The 24,203-nt window shown below is 34.1% G+C and overlaps 1 protein-coding gene across 1 annotated transcript in view; it reads left to right on the forward strand.

Annotated features, from left to right (window-relative positions):
• Positions 1-24,203, forward strand: part of ADAM7 (ADAM metallopeptidase domain 7) — a 55,547-nt gene that overhangs the window by 18,633 nt on the left and 12,711 nt on the right. Inside the window, 11 exon segments of the mRNA XM_082469093.1 lie at positions 404-480; positions 6,751-6,829; positions 8,176-8,252; positions 9,291-9,483; positions 10,771-10,824; positions 14,239-14,307; positions 17,243-17,412; positions 19,713-19,797; positions 21,224-21,354; positions 22,206-22,380; positions 23,816-23,905. Of these exon segments, the coding sequence (XP_082325219.1) occupies positions 404-480; positions 6,751-6,829; positions 8,176-8,252; positions 9,291-9,483; positions 10,771-10,824; positions 14,239-14,307; positions 17,243-17,412; positions 19,713-19,797; positions 21,224-21,354; positions 22,206-22,380; positions 23,816-23,905 (1,200 nt within the window).

Here is a 24,203-nt window from a genome sequence, read left to right on the forward strand (position 1 = left end):
AAATGCTCATGGTTATCATTTATTTTTATGTGAAAACGTAGACTATAAGACGGTATACACAAACTGTTAAAAATACATAAACAGAAGATCCAGGGTGGGTAGAACTACAAGGACATATAGTAACTTGTGTATCTCTGAATAAGGGGAAAATATGCATTTTTTCATTTCATTTCATTTTACAACTAGAAGAAAAGCCCATCCAAAGTTTTAATTAAAAAATAACTTGAAAAGAAAATCCTCCATATAAATTCAGCTTTATCAGTATTTATTATTTTGCCTGAAAGGACTGCTGGGTAGACTGTGAAAGATCTGTAATTTTCCCCTCCACCCACCCCTCTACCCACCACCAACACACTAATAAATGAGCACACATTTAAATCACATGATGGATACTGTTTTTCAGGAAGCTTATGAAGAAGAATTGTTGTATGAACTAAGCCTAAATAGAAAAATCTTGATAATTCACCTTTTAAAATCAAGGTAAGTCCTATTAAGATTCAATACCTTATAGATGTATTAGTCTATAGTATCCTAGTTTTCATAAAAACTTCTGGGGAATTCTTCAAGTCCTTGTTATCTATACTAATCTGAATTCCTACTCCTCTAAAATAAGCCCATTTCACTTCAGCACCTTAATAACAATTACATACCCTGTTCTCCAGTTCCTAAACTACTCCCTATTTGGGGTACTTGGAGTATGCTCACTCTGAGAGATCGTACATTACTTCTTTGTAAATCAGTGGAACAAAAGAAATTGGAAAACCGTAGTTTTTAAAGCGACTTCTAAGTTATTGAAAATAGATATCAAACCAGGTTCTGTTGGAGAGGAAGCTAAGGGCTGGGAAGAATTTAATTTATCAAGTTAATTGTCTGTAAGCTAAATAATTCTAACACCTTTAACTTTCTGCTTTAGCTCTCTTCACAGCCTTTGCTGTTGTTGTTGAATTTCCACTGTGTTCCTTTGGGCCGTTCCCATACACAATAGCTCTGCCTCTCAGCCCCAGATATTGAAATTATAAAGAATTGTCAAACGTTAAAATCTAAGGATAACTCCATTGAAGAATTGAGACTCTGGTCTACTAGCTAAAAACAAACAAAAGTACAAAACAAATAAATAAACAAAAAAACCTCTCCTTCCACTCTGAGTTCCCCACTAGGACAAATGTACAGAAATATAAACCTAATAACATAATATATTGATAATTTGTTCAAAATCTGCATATTCTAACATTCTTAGGATGGAAGAAAGCTAACATTTATTGAGCAATTTCTGTTTGCCTTTCCTCAAATTTCTCTTTTAATCCCTACAATATCCATATGAAGCAGATATTGTTTTATTTCCATTTCACAGAGGAAGAATCATAGATTCACTGAAATAATAACTTGTCCAAGGTCACAATGCAGGTGATGAGGCTGATGCTCTAACTCAGACCTTCCTGCTTTCAAAATTACCCAATGCTGCCTATGCCTCAAGTAGCCAATCGTAATAGACTAGCCATTGTCTAATTCTGTTAATCAGCCTGGAGTGGTATATTATAGAATTGTAGACATGCAAAGCACTTAAATCTGATGTGATATCTCCAGTGGGCAACATTACCCTCATTCCCCCAGCTCTATGAAGTAAATGAGTTTAGTGCATACCACTGAGCCTCCCAAATCTGTGAATATTATTTATTCAGATGTTTTCATATAGTATGGTAGCAAACAAAAACTTGGTCTTATTAATTTTGATTTTTCTTTTTCTTTTTCTCGATCACCACTTTTTTCCCATATTTTCCCTATGAGTTTCATTTGGCTTGGTTTTAATCATAATGAGTAATTATTGTATAACCTGATGTTGAGTATTAGAGGTGAACCTTCATAGGTCAACCATGTCAAATCTGATTGTTTATTCATCCAGTGGAAACACTGACTGGGTCAACTTTGTTTTCACTATAACAAACCCATTAATAGGTGAAAAGTTACATTTGTATGTGTATGTGAGGCAAAAAAACCCCCATTAATTTAGAATATACTATACAGCCAAGTACTTAACTAAAACTTTTATATATGCTATTTCAAAATAACCACAAATATGATTGTATTCTACTTATTTGTGGTATCTCTCTCATTTTTACCAAGAGTTTATTAGAAAACAAATTTACACAGAGAGCAGAGTTGAATCTTATACTGACCACTCATATACCCATTAATATATACATATACCCATAATCCCATCAACACACACCAATACAAATATGCTCATTAACATTTCACTATATTTATTTTATATCATATTTGTCTATCCATTCCTCTATCATCCACCCATCCTCCATCTTATTTTTATGCATACCAAATTATATCGCAGACATTAGTATACTTCCTCCTAAGTACTTCAGCAAGCATATCATTAGAGTTTAATATGCGTTGACAGTTTTTCTTTCGATGTAAAATTTTCATGCAATGAAATGCACAAACCTTAAGTGTACATGCATTGAATTTTGACGAATGCACATTACCTGTGTTACCCAAATTTCTATACAAATGAATTATAAAAGAACTGTCACTCAGAAAATTCCCTCCTGCTCCTTCCTAGTCAACTTCTCTCACAACCTGTTCACAGAGGTTTTATTCATCATAGATTATTCTGTCCATTCTGGAAGTTTTTATAAATAGATTTACACTGCATGTACCCTTTGTGTAAGGTTTCTTTATTTTAGCATTCCATAAACAGAGATTCATTCATGTAGTTCATGTATCAGAAGTGTGGTTCTTTTACTTTCTGAGTACTACTCCATGATGTGTATGTGTATATATATGTGTGTGTGTGTATATACATATATATATATATGTATATACACACACACACACACACACATATATACACATTACCATTTTTTTATCCATTCTATTGATGGAGACCTTGGCTGTTTCCATTGTTTGGCTATCATGAGTAAAGCTTGAATGAGCATTCTTGTATAGTCCTTTTATAAATATATGCTTTCATTTCTCCTTGGTGAACGCCAAGGAGTGAAGTTTCTGGATCATAGGGTATGTATATGTTTAGTTTTATAAAAAATTTTCAGATCATTTTCCAAAATACTGCGAACAATGTATGAGAATTCTAGTTGCTCAAAATCCTCTTCGTCATTTTGTGTTCTCACCCCTTTTTAATTTTAGTTATACTGGTGGGTTTGTGGTGAGATTTCATTTTGGATAAGTTTTCAGTTCCCTGTTGAAAACTTTTTTATGTGATTATTGACCATTTGTATATCTTTTGTAAAGTGTCTGTTTAAATATTTACCCATTTTTAATTGGGTTAATTGTCCTTTACTGAGTTGAAGATCTTCATATAATTTGGAGATTAGCCCTTTGTCAGATATATTTCTTGTTAACTGTTTTCTCCATCCTGTTACTTTTTATATTCATTTTCTTAATATTCTTTTAAAAAGTAAAATTTATAATTTTGAAGAAATTTCAATTTACTAAATTTTCTAACGTTTTCATGGTTTTAGCTTTTAGTTTTGGTCTATTATCATCTTGAATTTGTGTTTGTGTGTGTGTGTGTGTGTGTGTGTGTGTGTGTGTGTGTGTGTGTAATTTGAAGGTGGGTCAAGGTTCTTGGTTTTGCATATACATAGCCAGCCTCTTTTGTTGAATTGCCTTTCGTTGGACTGGATAGCTTTTGCACCTTTGACCAAAAGCAAATGACTATTTCTGAGCTCTCTATTTTATCCTGTTCACCTGCTTTTCAATCCCCAAGTTATGACCACATTGTCTTGATTACTGCAGCTTTAAAGTAAGTCTAAAAGCCACTGTGGGTAACTTCTCCAATTTTGCTCTTCTTTTGCAGAATTAAAAAAAATTCTAGATCCTTAGCATTTCTCTATAAAATTTAGAACTCACTTGTTAATTTTTATTTTTTAAAGAGCCTGCTAGAATTTTGGTTGTGATTTTACTGAATTTATACATGAATTTGAAAGAATTGATATCAATAATATTGAGTCTTCGTGTTGCATCTCTATATTAATTTAGATCTTCTTTAATTTCTATCCACAATTTTTTGTAGTTTATAGTGTACAGATCTCATATGTCTTTGGTTAGATGTATTTCTACATATTTAATGCTTGCAATACTCTTGTAAGCAGAATTGTTTTTTATTATTTCATTTTTCTATTGAGAGGTCTTAATCTATGGATTTATCTATTGTTTCATAGATTACTTAGAGATTTTCATCAGCAAATATTGGCAGTTGTATATCTTTCTTTCTAGTCATTATTCCTTTTATTTCTATGCTTTATTGTAATGGCTAGGAACTCCATTACAATTTGAGTAGAAATAGAAGAGTTGGCAATCTTACAGTATCCCTGATCTTAAGGGAAAAGTGATAAATATTGAATGATTAATATTATATTGCCAGTAGACTTGTCATTTGTGTACTTTATGAGATTAAGATAGCTCCCTGAGAAGTTTACTGAAAGCATATCTGCAACCATTGAAATGTCCATATGGTAATTTACACTGATTGATATTTGAATGTTAAATCATACTTGCATCCCTTAATAAAATCCTCTTTGCTGTATACAGTTCACGAAGATTTTCTTAAGGATTTTGACACCATGTTAACGATAGATATTATTCCGCATTTTCAGTGTTTTGTGTGTGATGTCTTTGTCACATATTTAATATTAAGAGGTGAATTGGGAAGTGTTCTCAAAAATGAATTGGGAAGTGTTCTTTCTTCCTATATTTTCTGAAGAATGTTATTTTTAGATTGTTCAATAGAATTCACGAATGAAACCACCTGTGCCTTGAGGGTTTTTTGTGTGTATGTGTGGGGAGGAGGTTTTATGATTACAAATTCAATTTTATTGAGAGGGTTATTCAGATTTTCTATTTCATTTTATGTCAGTTTTAAATTGTAATTTACAAGGAAAATGTATATTTCATGTAAGTTGTCAAATTTTTGGTATAAAGTGTTTCATAATATTCTCTGATTATTCTTTTAATATCTGTGGTACCTTTAATGATAACCTTTTTATAATTTCTAATATTGGTAATCTCAGTTCTCCCTCTTTTTTTTTCTTGACAAATCTAAAGAGATTTATCAATTTGTTGATCTTTTCAAATAACCAACATTTGAATTTGTTTATTAATGCTATTGTCTGTTTATTTCACTGAATCCATCTATTATCTTTATTATTTAATTTGTTCTACTTATTTAGTGTTTACTCTTTTATGAAAACATTTCATCTTTTTGTCATAGTATTTAAAACATTTAAAACCATGACATTTCCTTCAAGCATTAATTTAGATGAATTTCAAACATCTTGACGTCTTTTATTTTTATTATCATTCCTTTCAAAATATTGTCTAATTTCTTTTAAGATTTCTTCTTTGATTCTGGATTATTTAAGAGTGGGTTATTTAATTTCCAATATTTGGTAGTTTTTGCATACCCTTTCTCAAGCTTTGTATGATATCATTTTTTTTTTTGATATCATTTTTTAAAAAATGTATTGCAATTTGTTTTATGGCCAAACCTATGTTCTAATTTGTTAAACATACCTTGAAAAGAATATGTATTTTGCAGTTACTGGGTGAAGTGCTCTATAAACAACAATTAGGACAAAGTGGTCGATAGGATTATTTAGATCTTCTATTTTTACTTATATTACTTGTTTATTTGTTCTGTCAACTGCTGAGGAAGGAATGTCAAAACATTCAATTATGATTTGGAATTGCTTATCTTTTCAATTTTTAAAATATTTTCTTTATATTTTGGAAGCTTAGCTCTTAGGTTATACACATGTACTATTATTTTTTCTTTATGGTGAATTTACTCTTTTATCATTATGTCATTATGGAATGCCCGTCTTTTTGGGAACTGTATTCTACCTGATATTAATACAGCTTAGCTCCGCATTCACATATTTACTGTTTCCATAATATACTATTTTTCATGCCAACCTACCTGTGTCTTAACATTTAAAATGTGTCTCTTGTAAGATGGCAAGTAGTTGGGTTCTGCCTTTTTAGTGAATTCTGACAATCTGATTTCTAATTGGAAAGTTTAATCCATTAACATTTAATGTTATGAATGATATGGTTGTATTTAATATTTAATTTCTGTTTGCCTCTGATTTTGTTCCTCTGGTTTTCTCTTCCTGCCCTTCTTTGGATCTTTGAATTATTTGATTTCTTTTTTACTCTTATCTACTGGCTTTTTGTTTATTGATTGTTTTTATAGCAATCTCTCTCTGCTTTAGTTTCAAGCTTTTGTTTTAGAGGTTACAATATTTACAGTTAATGTATAATTTTATGTAAAATGTAAAAACTTTGCAATCATATTAAATCCATATCTATGTACATATGATACATATATCTTAATACATATTAACCCAACAGCTGTATATTTAAATAAAATATATATAGTGTATGTATATTTATATATATGATACCTATACATCACAATTTTTTTGCATTAATTTTGGCGCTTAAGGCAAGAAGATTTTTACTTAGATAATATTTTCTCTAGGTTCTTCTCAAAATGATGCCTTGCTAAAACTGCCAGAATCTTTTACCATCTTTACCAAACCATGAAATCTAGGTAGAAAGGCTTTTCATGTGACTGGGATTATTTGCTTTTAGCTTAAGAGGATCTTGCTGAGAAGTGAAAGCATCCTAGAGCCTTCACTCTCACATAATAGGTTTTATATGCTAACTTTTTAGAATAAGTGAATCTCACTACCTCTCTGCCCTCTTTTCCAGGAAGTTCCTAGCCTCAGATTACAGTGAGACATACTACTCCACAAAAGGAGAGCAGATCACCAAGCATTCTCAGATCACGGTATCTTATGGGACCTTCCTATGTCTCTTCTCTGAAACTATTGTTTCCTCGTATGATTTTTAAACCCCATTCTAGCTTTACAAGCAGCTTCAGAAAGTGTTACATCAGAAATTACTCCTGCATTGACTACCATCACTGAATGATTCTAGAACATAAACTATGACACTCTGACCTCTAAAGGAGATTGATCACTACCTAACAAGCAATCAATGACTGCTAATGTATTTTCCTTTACCACACTGACTTCTATGTACCCAAGATGGGGTTAAGTCTGGAGGAAGGGTAAAGCAGGACACCAGAGAAGTATAAGGTACCATGATGGAATAGTAATTAAGCTAAAGGATAAAACTTAAAGACACGAAACAAGTTTAAAATCTCCATCTAACTGACCCTTATGGGAGTCAAATCCTCTTGCCCTGTCCTTCTGATGCACCAACATTGAGTCCTCTCCTTCATTCTCCAAATGAATCTTTGTTCATTAATCATGAATATTATTCCAGTGGATATGAGTTCTATTTTTATATTTATTCCCCTTTACAGAACATGCCCACTGCAGCCTTCTAGCCAAGGATGACTTTATTCTCTTCTATTAAATGTATACTTTTAAACCATATTGCCTCTGTTTAAGGCAGCTGTCAACTATGAAATCTTAGTCATCATGCAATCTTTGTAAAATAGAACAGTAAGAAAATTGGATAACATTCTTTTATACAGTGAGTGGTTGTTCGTCTGTGAGAGTCTGAGGTCCAGGACCCTGGAAAGTGTCACACATAGGCAGGAGTTGAACATAAGGAACTGATGGAAAGAGAAATTATTTGGTGGAATCACCATGGATGGAACACCCAGTAGGGAGTAATAAAGATACCAACTTGATCAAAGCAGAGAGGCAGGAGACAAAGGCACGAGGGGACCTGGTTGGAGAGTGAGACCTAATTTCTGCAGTCATCAAAAATTTTGACTTTATTTCATAGGCAACTGGGGAAAATTTATAATAATAGCACAGGAGGGGTAGTTTGATAGGATTTTAAGATGGATTAAAAGAGTAATATTTCAAAGGAAAAGGGTCACATTTCTGAGGTTAGCATCAACTAATAGACTCTTAAATTTGTGAGAGAAGAATTCATACACTGCTTCACACAAAGTAATCATGCAATTAAAATAAAAGGCTTCTAAAGTAGCTTCGAAATTTTCCAATGAATAAATGCATGAATGAATGCATAAATGAACATAAGTGTAGTTTGTGAAAATGAAATAATGATGTATTGTGAACATAAACTATGTAGATATTAATATTTATATAATATCAATACATGTACTTATATCAATAGCCTCTTCATCTATTTTAGGATCACTGTTTTTACCAAGGATCCATCATACATGAATTTGATTCTGCTGCCAGTATCAGCACATGTAATGGTCTGAGGTACGCACCGTATCTTTCTACCTTTATGAGTGTTCCTATGAATTTTCAAAGACATTCACTTCTCTTTTCTTTTAAAGACCTTTAAACAGAAAAATTAATGGAAAAAAGCTACTGTATATTTTCAGCATGAGGATCCACTCCAGCCCAATGTTTATATTCATTTTTGACAAAAAGATGTAAAACACAGCCCTAAACAAGACAAGTTTTTCAGTATATGATCAAGGGATTCAGAGTTGGAAGGTGACTGGAACTCATCCAGCTTGTCCTCTCATGTTACAGATCAGGATACTAACATCAGAGACTTGCTCCTGAACATTCATTTTGCTGGTGGTTGAACTCCATCCAAAAACCAGGCCTCCTAATTTCTAGGCCTGTGAATTCACACTGCATCACACCACAATGCTTCACAGCTTTTTACTAAATTAGGCAGTGTTTCCAGACTCTGGAATGTAAAAAATGTCAGAAGTAAAGCCTACATAAGTTGTCTCTAGATCTTGGGCTCAAGGACAAAGGAAGAAGATGTGGGGAGGCAAAGAGTTGAAGAGCAAGAAACCTGTGTCTTCATTTTTGAGGATTTTACTTGAGTAGGTCCCAGTATTTTCAAGAATGAGAAACCCTTTAATGACACAATTACCACATAATAGTGTCTGTACCTTCATATATTTACTCTGTAATTAATGAATGATGGACATGAAAATTCACAAAGTTTTTGCAAGAACTCAGACTTGCCAGAGGTCCTCAACCCCGGGTGGGAATTGTTACTCTACCTATGCTTCAAAGGAGAGATTGGGCTGTTAAACTTCTGAAAATCCAGATGAGTTGACTCTTAGAAAAGTTATTGAGTCAAAGGTTACATGCCATCTCACCTCTTTGTCTCTCAGAATACCTGGCTACATGCTTACATGAGGCCTTGATTCTGCAGTTTCCCTTTCTTAAAAAGGCAAATTCCATAAAGTGGAACAGATAAATATTGTGTAAGTAATGTAGTAGTAAAATGAAAGCGATCTTAAATAGACATTGTATTCCCAATTTCCACAGGGGGTTCTTCAGGGTGAGTGACCAAAGGTACCACATTGAACCAGTGAAATATTCAGATGAAGGAGAACATTTGGTGTTCAAATATAAACCCCAGATGCAGCAACCTGCCAATTATTCTTGTACAGAACTCAATTTTACCAGGACAGCTGTTCCAAATGACAATACTAAATCCATGGAAGACTCCAAAATGGAAGTGAGTGCCTTATTTTTAAATTATCTTTATCCCAAGTCAAATGCCTCTTACTTTCTTACTGATCTCAAGAGAGAGATTATGAGCCCAATTAATGAAGTGTATAGGCTGCCTGAATCTGACTCTTCATTGTTTGAAATCTGAAATGTCAAACTTTTGTTTTTGTTATCTATACAGAAAGTGTTCATTCCCTACAGCGAATCTCAGTTTGTCTCATCAATTTCTAAGAAGGCGGATATCTACAACTCTACATATAGATTTATAGTATTAGGGCTATAAGTGGTTGGAAAGAATGAAATTTACATCTTGAAATCTCTCTTAGATATTGTCTTTTCTTTCCTTGTCTTTCTGGCCACTTTTTTTGGAGGAGTTGTTGATGATAAGCCAGGTTATCCCCCTTTCATCAGGCCAAATATTCTAATTGTTAAGGTGGAATTTCTAGTAGAATGAAGGCACAATGATAGTCCTCCATATTTTAGGCTTTTCTATACTTGTTCATATCAACTTAAAACCCCTCTACATGTTAGCCTTTAAGATCTGTGAGTGTTTATCTTCTTCACATATCCATGGTGTAGACTGTGTCTGAAACTTACTAGATGCCTAATAGATGGGTTTTTTTGATTGAATAAATCAATAAATAAATGATTACTTAGTTCAGAAAAGAATGACAGTCAAATATTTGAACAATATGCCTCTGGTTTATATTCAAGAGCATATGCATGTACCTCAATGCATGACACTGAAAGCCGAAAACTTAGAATTTCTTGATATTGTGTTTTATAAAATAAAAGATCTATAATTAACAACTTTTATATGTTTCCTTGGAATTGACACTCCCACAAAGGGAGACTGGGAGATAGAAGAGGAGTAGAAGGAATACAGTCACTCCTGTTGGCCAGTTATACGTCTTGTTCTCAACTGTAGATGGTCCTTTTTACATGAGCTTACTTAGTAAGCATTTACTTTGTAAATTAAAAAAAAAACCTAAATGTTAAAAACTGGATTCATGATCCTTTATTTATAATCCTTATTTTACCTGAAAGACTAAACAAAAAAAAAAAGGATAATAAAATATGGAATGTTGTTTCAGGTTTACTAGAATCTGATGCATAGAAGCACACATTTTAATAATATAGTGGGTTTTATTTACCTACATTTCTAGAATTATTAGATATACTCCTGCATGTCAACTTCCAATAATACTAACATTTCTTACCTTGAAAATTTTAGCTTAAAATGTTAAATAAGAGACATTAACCGTACTTCATTCAATTTTCCATAAATTTCCAGAGTATGGAAAAAGAAAAGTATATTGAACTGTTCATTGTTGCTGATGATAACATGGTAAGTTTTCAGATAAACATTTGCTCCCCCATTCATTCTTATAAAACTATAGTTGTGATTTTTAACAAAGAGAAAGTAGTATTTTAATCAGAATTCCATTCCAGGTTCAATGTTCTGTTTTTAGCTTCCCCAAACAGACATATATAAGAGATGATAATGTCCTTTGGCAGTATAGCAGACTAAGCCAAAATAGAACCTCCCTCCACATTATGAACATACAGAAATGATGAACAACTTCAAAAAATTGAAAATATGTCCACAATCTATAGTTGAGTTAAAAAAACACAGAAAATCCCCAAGCGCTAAAAATGAGGCAGAGAATCTCCATCAAAACAGTAACTAAAATTCAAAGGCATGGCGACACAACACACAGTATATAGAATATATTGCATAAGGCCCAGAGCCACAAAGGGCTGTCCCATCTCTGAAAGGGAACTGGAAAAGCTCTCTAGTGAAATTGCAAAGAGAAAGGAAACATTTTGTTTGTCTGCCTGTAGCAATTGGCAGGGAAAATATTATGCATGGGAAAACAAAATCCTAAGCCTGTTTCCTGCACTGATGTGGGGCATGACATACTTTTCTTTAGATACAGAAATGCCACGCCAAGCTTTCAACAAAAAAACTGATTATAAATTCGGTAAACTGCTAGACTCCAAGTCAAAAATGCCCTATAATCATAAGCCAAGGTAAAACTAATCACACGAGGAAGAGTCAACCAAAACCAAAACCAAAACCATTATGCCCAAAAACATAATGAAAAGAAGAATGAGCTCTCAAAGAACTGCAAATCATCCAACGATATTTCAGATTATACACCTTACAGCAGAGTATAAAAAGATATACAACAACAACAACAACAAAAACATGGTTACAGGGTAAGAAGGGTGTTTTTTTACTTCTCTATTAGAAAATTTTAGGCTAAGCAGGGAAAAAATTCAACAAAAATAGAAAAGATTTGAACCACATAAATATAGGTTTGATCTAATCAATTGATGGATGTATACTGCAACCAGAAAAAAAGACAATATGTATTCATTTCAAGTTCAAACAAAACATTTTCAAGAATTAAACTGACATTTTGCCACAAAGGAAGTAAAACAGATAGGAAAGATATATATGGAGAAGATCACCGCTTTTTTTTAACCACAACCAAATTGGAAGGTATAACAAAAAAATTGTTAAACTAGACTACAAAAAGAAAATTGATTTGGAAACTAAAAGAAAAATACATTGCCAAATACTAATTGACTAAAAAAGTCAAATCTGAAAGTATTAAATATTTATAAAGAAATATAAATATAAATATTTATAAGAAAAAGAAAACATTAGTTGAGATAAATTTTTCTAGATGCAGGTGGCATAACAGTAATTAGAAGGACATTTGTAGACAAATATTTACATTAAAAAAGAAAGAAATTTAATGAATTAAGAGTCTAACTGGAAAAGTTAGAACATAAACACAGAATAAAACCAAAAAAGAGAAGGAAAAATAATTTTAATAATGAGTAAAATTGATAAAAAGCACAAGACAAAAAGAAACAAAGTCAAATGCTAGTCCCTTGGAAAGATAAATGAAATAGAGGAACTTCTGACCATACTTATTAAGACAAAAATAGAAGTACAAATAAAATTAGAAATGAAAGAAAAACATAACTATAAATATAGGAAAGGTTATATATCATTAAAAAATATATGTACAACCTTGTGCCAATAAATTTATGAGCAGAAGAATGTAGTACAATGTTAAGAAGCTGACCTGAGAAGAAACAGGAAATTCCAAAAAGAATATAACAAAGTTTTAAAGTTAAATAAGTAGTCCACAATCTATTGACAAATAACTAGGCTCAGATGAGTTTAAAGACAAATTTTACCGAAATTTATTGTAACAGAAAACCCCATCTTTTATACACTGTTTTCAAGAATAGGAAAAATTCTTCACACATTTCATAGTTACTATAACATTTGTATTAGTTATCTACTGCTGTGTAACAAACTACCCAAAACTTAGTGTGGGTCATTTATACAGTTGCAGTAATCTGGTGGTTCCACTGGGCTGGCTGGATGGTGTAACTTGGCCTTAGCCACTTGTGTGGTATATAGTGTTGGGTTTGGCCCATGTGTCCCCAGTAGGCAAGCCCGTGCTTCTGGTATTATAGCTGGGCATCAAAACATCATGAGAGAGACCAGGCTTCAATGTACAAGAGCTTTTCAAGCTTCTGCTTATAGGACAATTATTAATGTCTTATTAACTAAAGTCATATGGCCAAGTCTAGAATCAATGGTTGAGGGAACCACACATTGGTGCAGATACCCGGAAGAGTGATTCCTTAAGGGTCATTACCATAACAATCTATGATGACACTGATAACAAATCCAGACAAGAAAGTAAAATTATAAGCCAATTTCACTTACAAATATGACTGCAAATACCCTAAAAATATTTGCAAACCCAATCCAACACATATCAAAAGAAAAAGTGTGCATAACAATGAAGGTTTATTCTAGTAATGCAATGGATATGATAATTAAGAGGACATTTATGGGCCTATCAGGAATAGTTTCAGTAGAATAGTGGCATTTAAATCAATGAGCAGTAGGTTGAGGAGTGGGTAGGAAATGAAAATTAAAGGGATTCTAATGTAATATCTTTGGGGTATTCAGGTATTTAAGATAACAGGCGAGCAATGGAATGTTAACTATAGGATAATTGCAGCATTCAGAAAAGGCATTTTTTTTTTATTATTATTATAAAAGAAGCTTGACCATTTGCATTTATCTCTATGGGATACCTTATGTTATTATTAAATGTATTTTATTAGGTCTAAGTTGATAATGTTGAGAACAAGTACAAATAGGGAATCCACCTGTAAGAAGAGAACAACACACTAAATAAGCTGGAGCAGGAAACTGCTTCGTCTTCTTAGCCTTTTCCTGGAGAGAAAGGAGGGGGAAACCACAATTTCTTGCCCCTCTCCATCATATCCCTGGCTCCAGGATGATCCTTGATTATATGCTCCCTAGTTTGTAGCCGCCATGGATACAGGAGTGCTGACAAAGTTGTTTTTTGCAATATAATGGTTGCTGTGGAGCTTTAATAAGTTTTGTTATGAATATGGACTCTAAAGAACACTTACCAGTTGGTTTAATAAATCAACGTAATGTAATATATTTAATGTGAAGAGGGAGCAGAGTTATAAAGAAAACCTTAAAGTAGTGCCAAGGTGAAGCATGACTTTTGAAACTGCTATATCTAGTTATTTTATATAAAACATGTATTTCTGCATAAGTTGCCCAGATTTTTTAGCTCTCTGGAAGGAAAGTCAATGAATTTTTTTCTTTGAAATATCTCATGATGTTGAATTTTTATTCAACTCCTATGATTAATGAGTATTGATTTGATGTCTATATTTCCAGTATCGCAGGAATAATCACCCTAACAAACTGAGGAATCGAGTTTGGGGAATGGTCAATTTTGTCAACATGGTAAGATTTGATACAGTCTGAATCAAGCCAAAAACACAAATGGAAAGAAACTTTTAGGATAGATCTCTGCTGGATTTTTGTAGTAATACTGATATTAAGACAGCCCAAAACATAACAGTTCACCAAGTAGTCTAGCAAAATTCCATTGAAAAAAAAAAATCACAGCAACAAATGCATCACAGCTCTAAGTTTTTGGTTTTCTAAGTAAATGACACTTAATATTTACACAAGTTTCAAATATTGGTCACTATCACAAAATTTATAAAGCAATGTACAAAGATTTAAATACCCATCATGAGTAAATCAAATGCACTATTTTAAATCACTCTTCCATGACCTTTGCATAGCAAAAAGTCTTTCAAGCTATAATTTATTGCCCATGTTTAGACAGAGAAATCAGGGGAAATATTTCTGTAAAATTCACTAAAATGATTAATTCGTCTAACATGAAATGAACTAGAATCCTGTTAAAGAAGTAATACTGTGATTTATACACATCTTTTTAAAGCAGACTCCTTCCGACCAGCTCCATTACCAGGATAAAGAGGCCCCAAAGAAAGACACTGTAAGAAATCGCTCCTTTAGATCAGTGGTTTCTGCATTCACCAGTTGAAGGACATTTGATCTTTTTCTAGTTTTTTACTAGAATGTTTGGGGCCTGAATCAGACCTGAGTGCACTGAATTCCAGGGTTAGATGAGGCCACCAGGTTTGCTCCGCAGATGGGGGAAGCCACGGGCTGAACTCTGTTCAAGTTCCACAGTTGAATGGGTTACGTAGCGTCTCACAGTGAGGGTCCCTGGTCAGACAGGCTGAAGTCTATATTCAGCAATGAGTGGGGCTGCAAATTAAATTCCCTGCTTGGGCACAGCAGGAGAAGCAGCCCTGAAACTGGTAAAGCTCCTTGTTTGTTTCCTTAACTCAAGCTGACCCCAAGTTTCCCAGCTGAACAGGATTACTGGCTTTGCTTGCAAACTACTGGCTCTGTCTGCCCTTCTCTCAGCTTGAGCACCACTGGGATGCACATCTTTCAGGTGTTCTCACCAGCCCTTCGGGTCAGATGGGGCTGGAAAACACTCTCCACAGTGGGCGGGGCTGTCTCAGCCCCCTAGCATGGGCAGGATGTGGAGGAGTTGCTTCAGGGTACTCTCAATTTCCCAAACAGGATTGGAGAGGCTGAGAGCTACCATTAGCCTTGGATATAAATTAATCCCTTTCCTGGGCATAGTGGGGAGCTCCCACACCCAGTACTGGCTTTGCTCTGGGGGTGATCTCAAGTGCTGCTTCTCCTGTTTCTTATATCTTGCAATTGTCTTTATTACTCCTCTAACACTGACCCAAATATAAGACTCTATCTCTCTCCTTGGGGTCCCATCTCCAAAACTGTTACACATTGCTGAACTTTTACTAAAGATTTTCAGTTCAGACTGGGGGCTCATACCACAAACAATTTAAAGTAGCATAGTCTAAAAGTCCTTGACTCTTCCCGTCATATCTCTTCTTACTGGCCCTTTATCCTCCACACTCATTATTTCACTGCATCCTTTCTCACGTTACTTTCATGTCTTCACCTCTTTTGCCTCAGAAATTCCAAAGTTCTTTCTCTGTTAAGAAGAGTGAACCTACTCTCTCAACAACCTTCCGAATATGTATATCCAAACCCATCCAAGCATGCTGTAGATAAAATATGGCTTTATTTTATAGGATATTTTCTCACTAGAAGAGAATACATCCATAGAATAACAAATATTGTTCCCATTTGCACTTGAATCCAGTTTTATGGACCTAAAGCCCACCCATGAATGTAGAGAATCCAAAGGTTAAAAAAATTATCTTTCTTGGTGGGACCTAATTCATAAGGTTTATTCCACAATACGATCAGATCCAAAAGGAATGGACATCTAGTTAGGTTTGAGATCATGATTTAACTAAAGGTCTAACATTATAAGAGTTTATGAGAACCACAGTTCTCACGGTTATGAAATGACTATGGGTCACGGTTATCATGTTGGCACATGAAATTCAATATATTCATATTATGCAGGTTAAGAAAAGTGAAAAATTAATACAAGGTTATTGTTATAGCAATGATGTGAATATTAAACTTCTTAATAATCAGTTACATTCTCTATTAATATTGTTGAGTTGACCTCTCTATTTCTGTTCCTAACTTAGTGTTCATAGTTTATCATTCATTCTTCCTTTCAACCAACTTTGTACTGGCTGTTATGAAATATAAAATTGATATAATACATAGTTCTTCATCTCAAAATCATCATAATATTTCCTTAAACTCTTAAACTCTTTTGTCCTGGCATCAAAGTACCTATCAACTAGGTGTTTACAAAAGCAGATGGGAATAGGTGTAAGAAGCCTTGGGCTACAACTATTTCTGTCTGTTTTGAGGCTTTGAGCAATTCCCAATAAGATTTCTTACACAACAAAGTAGTTCCAAAAATCAAACATGGGGAACAAACGTGAAAGCTAAGCTATTGGTTTTTGAAAACAATATCAACTTTCTAATCTGCTACAGAACAAACTCATGACCTAAGTAGAGAGATGAATAAAGAACATTCATTCCATTATGTGCCACTGTTCATAAATTCATATTTTCAGGTCAGGTATAATCTCAGAGCTTTAGTAAATTATTTATTTTAGACATATCCTGAGCCCAGTGTCTGTAAGGATTATAATAGTTCAAGGAGAATCAGGTGTTTTTAGTCAAGTTTCTTTGTTGGTCATGGCAATTCACCCAATATTCTGGACAATTCAACTCTATATTCTGTTTCAATACAACTGTTTGTAAAATGAGGTCTGAACTTTTGCTTATGTACTTCACACATTAAAATTTCTTTTTTTAATATAAAGGAATACAGTCATGATAAAGGATCCTTCTGCAACTTGACATTGTGAAAAATTATTTCTCCTTTGAACAGATTTATAAAACCTTGGACATTCAAGTGACATTAGTTGGCTTTGAAATATGGACAAATGGAGACAAAATAGATATAGATTCTAAAATAGAAACTACCTTATTACGTTTTTCAGCTTGGCAAGAAATAATCCTTAAAAAAAGGAAGAATTTTGATCACGTTATGTTACTCAGGTATGTCGCTGCTCTATTTTCCTGCATATCTTAGGTGGATTATTAAAAAATAAAACAAAACAAATAAACCAAAATACTTTTTAAAGCTGCTGATTTTTGGATAAAAGTCACAGGGATAAAAATGTTATGTGTAGCTATACAGAAAATTTCCAGATGAACTTGTAAATAACCTTTCTTCCTAATAATGATTAATATCAGAAAGGAAAACCTTGAAATATTCATGTTGCTGGGCAGAGTTGAAAATGTCATTAGGTAAGCAAAGCACCCTTAGAATCCATTTACTTTACTTATCAGCAGCCAATTTTAACTCTCTTCAGCCTTCCATGCTATGCCGTTTCAACACTGCACTTAAACCCACCTTTCTGAGAAAGCACTTCATTTCCTGGACATTTTCCCTCAACAGAGTGTGTGCATCCAGACCAGCTCTTCAAGAGCATCTATATTTAAGATAACAAATAATTAATCTGATAAATTAAACCTGCCACAGCTTTAATGTTCCTAAGTAAAGGGTTGGATTTTTCTGTAATACTAGGTCATTAATTCCTTAAAAGGGGGGCTAATCTTACCATTTTGTCATTCAAAATACCTAGTACACTACTCAGCCTATAGGAAAATGATAAATTATGGTGGAACTGATCTGACTTCACCTCTGTGTTTCACATAGTCCTGTCATCATAAGGAATGTTAAATTAGGGAAGAACAACTTTGAAGCAGTGGAGTCTTTTAGCATCTCTTTTGATGTCCTTAAAGCTACTATATAAGAGTGGTATCCACTTTAACTATTTCATCTACCTATATTACCAGTATTTCTCCTAAGGGATACAATCATAGCCTGCAAATATGCTTTCTATCGTTATCTAAATGTTAACTTTCAGTCTGAACTCAGAACTGTGAAGCTTCCAACGCCCATAGTCAGAGGTCAGGTTCAGCCCTTTGGCAGACTGATGAGTGAACCAGACCTCCAAATATCATTTCTGATTTTCATATCCGGGATGGTCCACAACACATATCTCCAGGGGAATAGTGGTTAGGTTCAGATATTCATGTACTACTGTGCCCCAAAATTATGGAGGTAAAGTAAAATATTATCATGACCTTCACAGCAGGCAAGATTAGCTCTTTTGCCTATTCCGTGGATGTATGTCTTAAAATACTTAATAAATTAGCCTAGGAAAATTAACCTGATATAAGTAGACAATCTTTTACTTCCGTATGTGTCTCTTATTCTGAGCAGTAGTTTCACATACCAATAGTATGTCTACAAATAGAGATATGGGGGAGTGCTAGTAAATGACTAACTGGGCATCATATTTAGAACTTCTCATGTTGGTTTCTTATATGTCTTCCCTCTATAGTCACATAGATCTAGAAGTGATTGGATACCGTATATGATATTATCATGGTGTGACTTTTGGTTTTCAGTGACCACGAGCAAAGTCAGAATCCAGATTGTGCTTTCTCTGGTGCTTCATCTCCATAGCTGATATTCTCCCAAGATCTCCAGAGTCTGGGAAGACCAGAATTCTAAGTTCTTCCAGTATGCATAGTCACATACTAAGACTTTAAAATGTAGGGACAGAAACATATCAGCAGTGAAGAAAGAAATATAGCATATTTTCTTGATCAAAAAAGTTAAACATGGAAAGGGGTCCTCTAGCCTGACTAGCTTTCTTGTATTTGAACCATCTCTATTATACTCTACGTATGGTCCTTCAGCCTATGATAGTTCTTTTTAAAGTGGTCCAACTCTAAATGTTCTTCTTGAAAGCATATCAAAGTTGGCTCCCTTTAATATTCAAATCTACATCTGTCTTTTTAGATAATCCAGGAATAGACATGTTTTCACATGACAAGTGTTTTAAATGTTTGATTATAGTTATCAAATCCTCTATGAGTTTCTATGGTTAATATTTTGTTTCAATTTTCAACCACGGCAAATTAATCGTGGTGTTGAGTCCATTCACTATGTTGCATTTTCCCCTCTGAACACTTTAAACTTTTTTGGTCTTTTAAGTGGTTTTATCCAAAGTTGAGTGTAGGGCAAACTAAAGTCAAGTCAAATGGACTCTGACCTTATTATTATTTGGGGGGGGGAAAGTACTCTTTTATGATTTCAACTCAAGATTACATTGACTTTCTCCATGCCTCTAAAATACCACAGGTTTAAAATGAGCTTCATATCAACCAAGGTCATCCTCAATTCCAGAACTCCAGTGCCAAGGCACTAGCATTGGGGGTGCTCACTGCACTTCAGTGTTTGTGTTAACTGAACTATGAGTTTATTTATATCTTGTTTATAGTGGAAAGTGGCTCTACGCACATGCACAAGGAACTTCTTATCCAGGGGGTATATGCCTGCCCTATTATTCCTCCAGTGTCGTTAAGGTGGGCTGTGTTTTATTTATGTTATATTACTTAATCAAAATGCTTACCTTAGATTTCTGTAATCTTCTGTGCCCTATTGAAAGGGACCATGTATGCATCCTGTCATACATTCCCACCAAAATGTCATGATGAAACTGTCATGTTTCCGTTATTAAATGGGAAATGTTTTATTAGAAACTATAGATAAATAATGAAGATAAACCAGTGTTTTCCAGAGTTTATATGAACGTCATACATGAATTAACCTACAAAGATTAGGAAAGCTCTTTTGCATATTAAATATAGTTATTTATAAGGACATGTGATATACACTAAACTTGATGGCTGGTTTAGCAAGTAAGGATAATTGTTCTTATGTGGAAAATATCATATCTAGATGGCGTTACCATTCACTTTCAGAAAGCCTAAGACCTACATACTGCTGACTCCCCTTGTTTATCTGATCTCTTCCCAAGTCACTACACTTCTAGTAAATGCTGCCCAAATAACACTATCTAAGATATTCTTTAAGATATCAAGGTTTGGGTTGATTTCCTGTAGTGTCTCTGCCTAATTGTTGTTATGCTTAAGCGAGTCTTGTAAGACCTTGAACTTAAAAGCCAGTACTTATTAAAATGACTACATGATTTATTATTCCTATGGTTCTTTTTATGATTATGCCTTTGCCCATGGTATTTTAGAAACAAAATTTTGCATAATAGAGTCAAATTAATCTAATATAGGCTGTCCACTCCAATTATGACATTGTAACCCATCCAGGACACATTTTAAATGTCATATGAGTAAGATGAAATCACCAAATTAGGGGTGTTTTACTTTTACAGTAACCTGATATCCCACCCCTCTTTGGAAATTTAATTTTTTCATTAATATAGAGATTAAAACATGAAATAGAACTAAGAACAGAGATAACTATCAACTCTGTGTTGGATTTTACATTACTGATCTTCTGACTTTTTTCATAGTAGTAACTGCCTCTTCATGATTGTATAACATTATTGCCTAATGTGAGACTATAAATTGGAAACCCGAAACTCACATATTTTTATTTTTACTCCCTTTGAATATCTAGTAATAGAAGACAATCAATAATGTTTATTTTATTGTGGAGGACTTTAATTAATAAATTTGAGCTATTTGTAAAAATGAGTCTATATAAAACCAACAATGACTATTACTGCACCAAAAAAAAAAAAATTTCAAAGTGTTAGTGTTAGAGACATCCAAAAGGTTACTTGTCCAACCTAATTATATAACTGAAGAAACTAAGGTGCAAGAACGGAAGATAACTAAGTCCACGACCTCTTAGATAAAATACTAGTTAACCAGAAGCTAGAAACCAGCTCTCAACCACTAGTTCAAAGCTTTATGTACTGTAGTGTACTATCTTATAGAAATTTCTAATGCACATCTTTTTTGGCATCAGGATCTTTTACCTGACCTAAATGCAATTGCAAGCAGAATGGCACATCAGTTGGGACATAACCTTGGGATGTGGCATGATGATTACCCATGTACCTGTACTTTGGGAAAATGCGTGATGGATAGTGATGGAAGGTGAGGCTTAAACAACATAGAGAATATATTTCAATATTGGGGGAGTGGCTTTGAGTAAAACTCAATATTGTAGGGACATATTGTTATTATCTGGAATTTTCCTAATATCTCCTGGGTAAGAACTCAGTAACTGATATCTAATTTTACATCATTATCTACATAATTAGTAGGGGGACCATAATTTTGGGGGGACCACAACATCCCACTGAAACGTCTCCAAGACTTTAAAAGTCCATCTGTATCCAATCATTGTATCAATAATAATGACAAGGGAGTCAAAACAAAAGGAAGATGGAAGGGAGGCAAGTTTCAGCTTAAAAAGAAATATGTCACATTCCTAAGATGTGTAAGAGTGTACTAAATATTAATAGTTTGTTTCAGAAAATGTTTATAGAGAACTACTTTGTGCCAGGCACTGTGTTAACTAGTGCTTATTTTTAAAAACTTTGAACACAAGTCAGTCCCTGTATTGAGAAGCTTGTATTCTTGCATGGATGGTAGGCAAATATATAGATTATTTCAAGTGGGACAAATAAAAAGTGATATGGGAGCAGCAGGCACAATTGGTCTAAACCGTGGGCTTCAGGAAGGATATTCTGGTGGATGTATAGTCTGAGAATTTTCACTAAAATAGTATGTGTTGTCTGTGTTTCAATAAGACATTTCCTATAATAAAGAGCCCAGCTACTACTCTGTTGTAACAGTAAGACAAGAGTAAAAAAGGTAAATGGACCTTGAGTCCATCATTTACATATTTTTTTTGCTCTAAATTCTTCATAGAACTTTCATAGCTGTTCTACCACTATGCATTGATATGATTGATCTTTATTTTTAACTCATCCTATTTCTAGCACTCCTGCACTAAAATTCAGTAAATGCAGCAAAACCCAGTACCAGCAATATCTCAAGGATTACAAGCCAACGTGCATGTTCAATATTCCATTTTCTGATAAGTTAAGTGATTATCCATATTGTGGAAACAAGAGGTTGGATGATGGAGAAGAGTGTGATTGTGGCCCTGTTCAGGTATTTGCAAATGATGTTACCTTTACATTTACAAAGTGTAACCTCAGCTAGAACCTAGACAGGGATGTAGCCACTAATCAACCATGGTAATTCTTGTAAAGCTTTAAAAACTGTGCTTTAAAAAAAAATGGAAACAAATTGTTGGTGCGGCCTCAATGCAAGGTTTCTTACCAAGTCATGTAATGATCTTGCTGGAGATTCAAAGCATCACATTAGCCTGGTTTATACATTAATTGGCTCTTCTTGTGAGAAGGGCTCATAGGTGTCGTTAAGTCTGATCTCTCATGCACAGTAGGAATCTGTTCTACAAAATCCCTCACAGTCAGTCAATCGAGTTTTATTCAGGGTCTTATGAGGCTAGTCTATATCCCTGTTGACCAGTTCACATTATTAGAAAACTTAACTGAGCAGAAACCTTCTAAACTTACACATATTTATTGCAGTCTCTGATACATTTAGAATAAGCCTTGGAGGCATATTTTAAATTAATTCTTATTCTGCTTTTCTCTAACATAGGAGCTTTTTCTTTCAAGAGCTCATCATATAGGTATGTGTCCTAGATAACGACTTCTCACATAATCAAGTGCTCATAAATCACCTGGGCATGTTGTTAAAATGTGGATTCTGATTCAGTAGGTCTAGAGTGGAACTGAGATCCTATTCCTACCAACCTGCAAGGTTGTCTAAGGCTGCTGGTCCAAGGAGCACATTTTAAGTAGCTATGCTCTAGACACTGCACAATTCAAAATTCATTCTGGCCATGAAGAGACTCCAAGATCAGAGCGGAGGCAGCGAATGTCCAGAGGTTACAGCTTCTATTTTTCAAATGTCTCAGATTAAATGGAAAGAGAATCCTAACTTTGGAAAGTGATGCTTTTGCCTATGTGCATTTTTTGGAATGGTTTTACAGTTTCATTCCAACACTTGAAGTACCTTACATGACAAGATGCAGACAATATTTTGCAGTTTTAACTTTGTTTCAGCAGATAGGGTATAAGTGTCTATCCTGTTATTATCTAATGATGCATTTTGTTAAAAGTTCAGCCTGAAATATTTAGCATCTTGAGAAAAAATAAAATCAGAAGTTGTATTATCTCACACCCAACATTTAGCATGAGAAGCAGCAGGACTCTTCCAGAGAAGAGAAGTCATCAGGAGAATGGAAGGTCACAAACTTTGGGCTTTGTATGCTACCAGTGAGAATCATTAGCTGTGGAGTACTGAACAGCACAAGGGAAGGAAACAAAGTAAAAGTCCCAAACACCAGTTGCAAGCAGTAGTCTTTGTATACATATCATAGACAAGGACCATGCATTTGGATTTAACTCTGAAAAACAATTATGGCTAAATTGCATAGAAGCACCACAAATTAACTCTTCAAACAGGAGCCAAACTACAAACCACTTCTAATTTTTTCATTTTTGATTATTGCCAGGAGTGCACTAATCCTTGCTGTGATGCACACAAATGTATGTTGAAGCCAGGATTTAATTGTGCAGAAGGAGAATGCTGTGAATCTTGTCAGGTAAGATCCTTTGCTAGGATTGGGTTTCTCTGTTTTCAGTTTATTAAGTATACATAGAACCAGAGTCGTCTGGCCACTGAATGACCTTCCACCACTAATCCCAGATTGGAGCTAAGATTGCTCGTACCCAATACAGCCTCTTCTGAGATGCTCAGACTTCTAAATACTAAGCAGTGTTATGGTCTGGGGAGTGGAGAAGCAGGTAAGCAGTGCTTGGACTTTTAGGAGTGGAGTTATACGACTAACATTATTCTTGCTTTTTTTGTCGATCATTACCAACCTATTTCACCTCAGCTGA

The sequence above is a fragment of the Balaenoptera physalus genome, assembly GCF_965194825.1.
Source record: "Balaenoptera physalus genome assembly, chromosome: 7".
Taxonomy (NCBI): domain Eukaryota; kingdom Metazoa; phylum Chordata; class Mammalia; order Artiodactyla; family Balaenopteridae; genus Balaenoptera; species Balaenoptera physalus.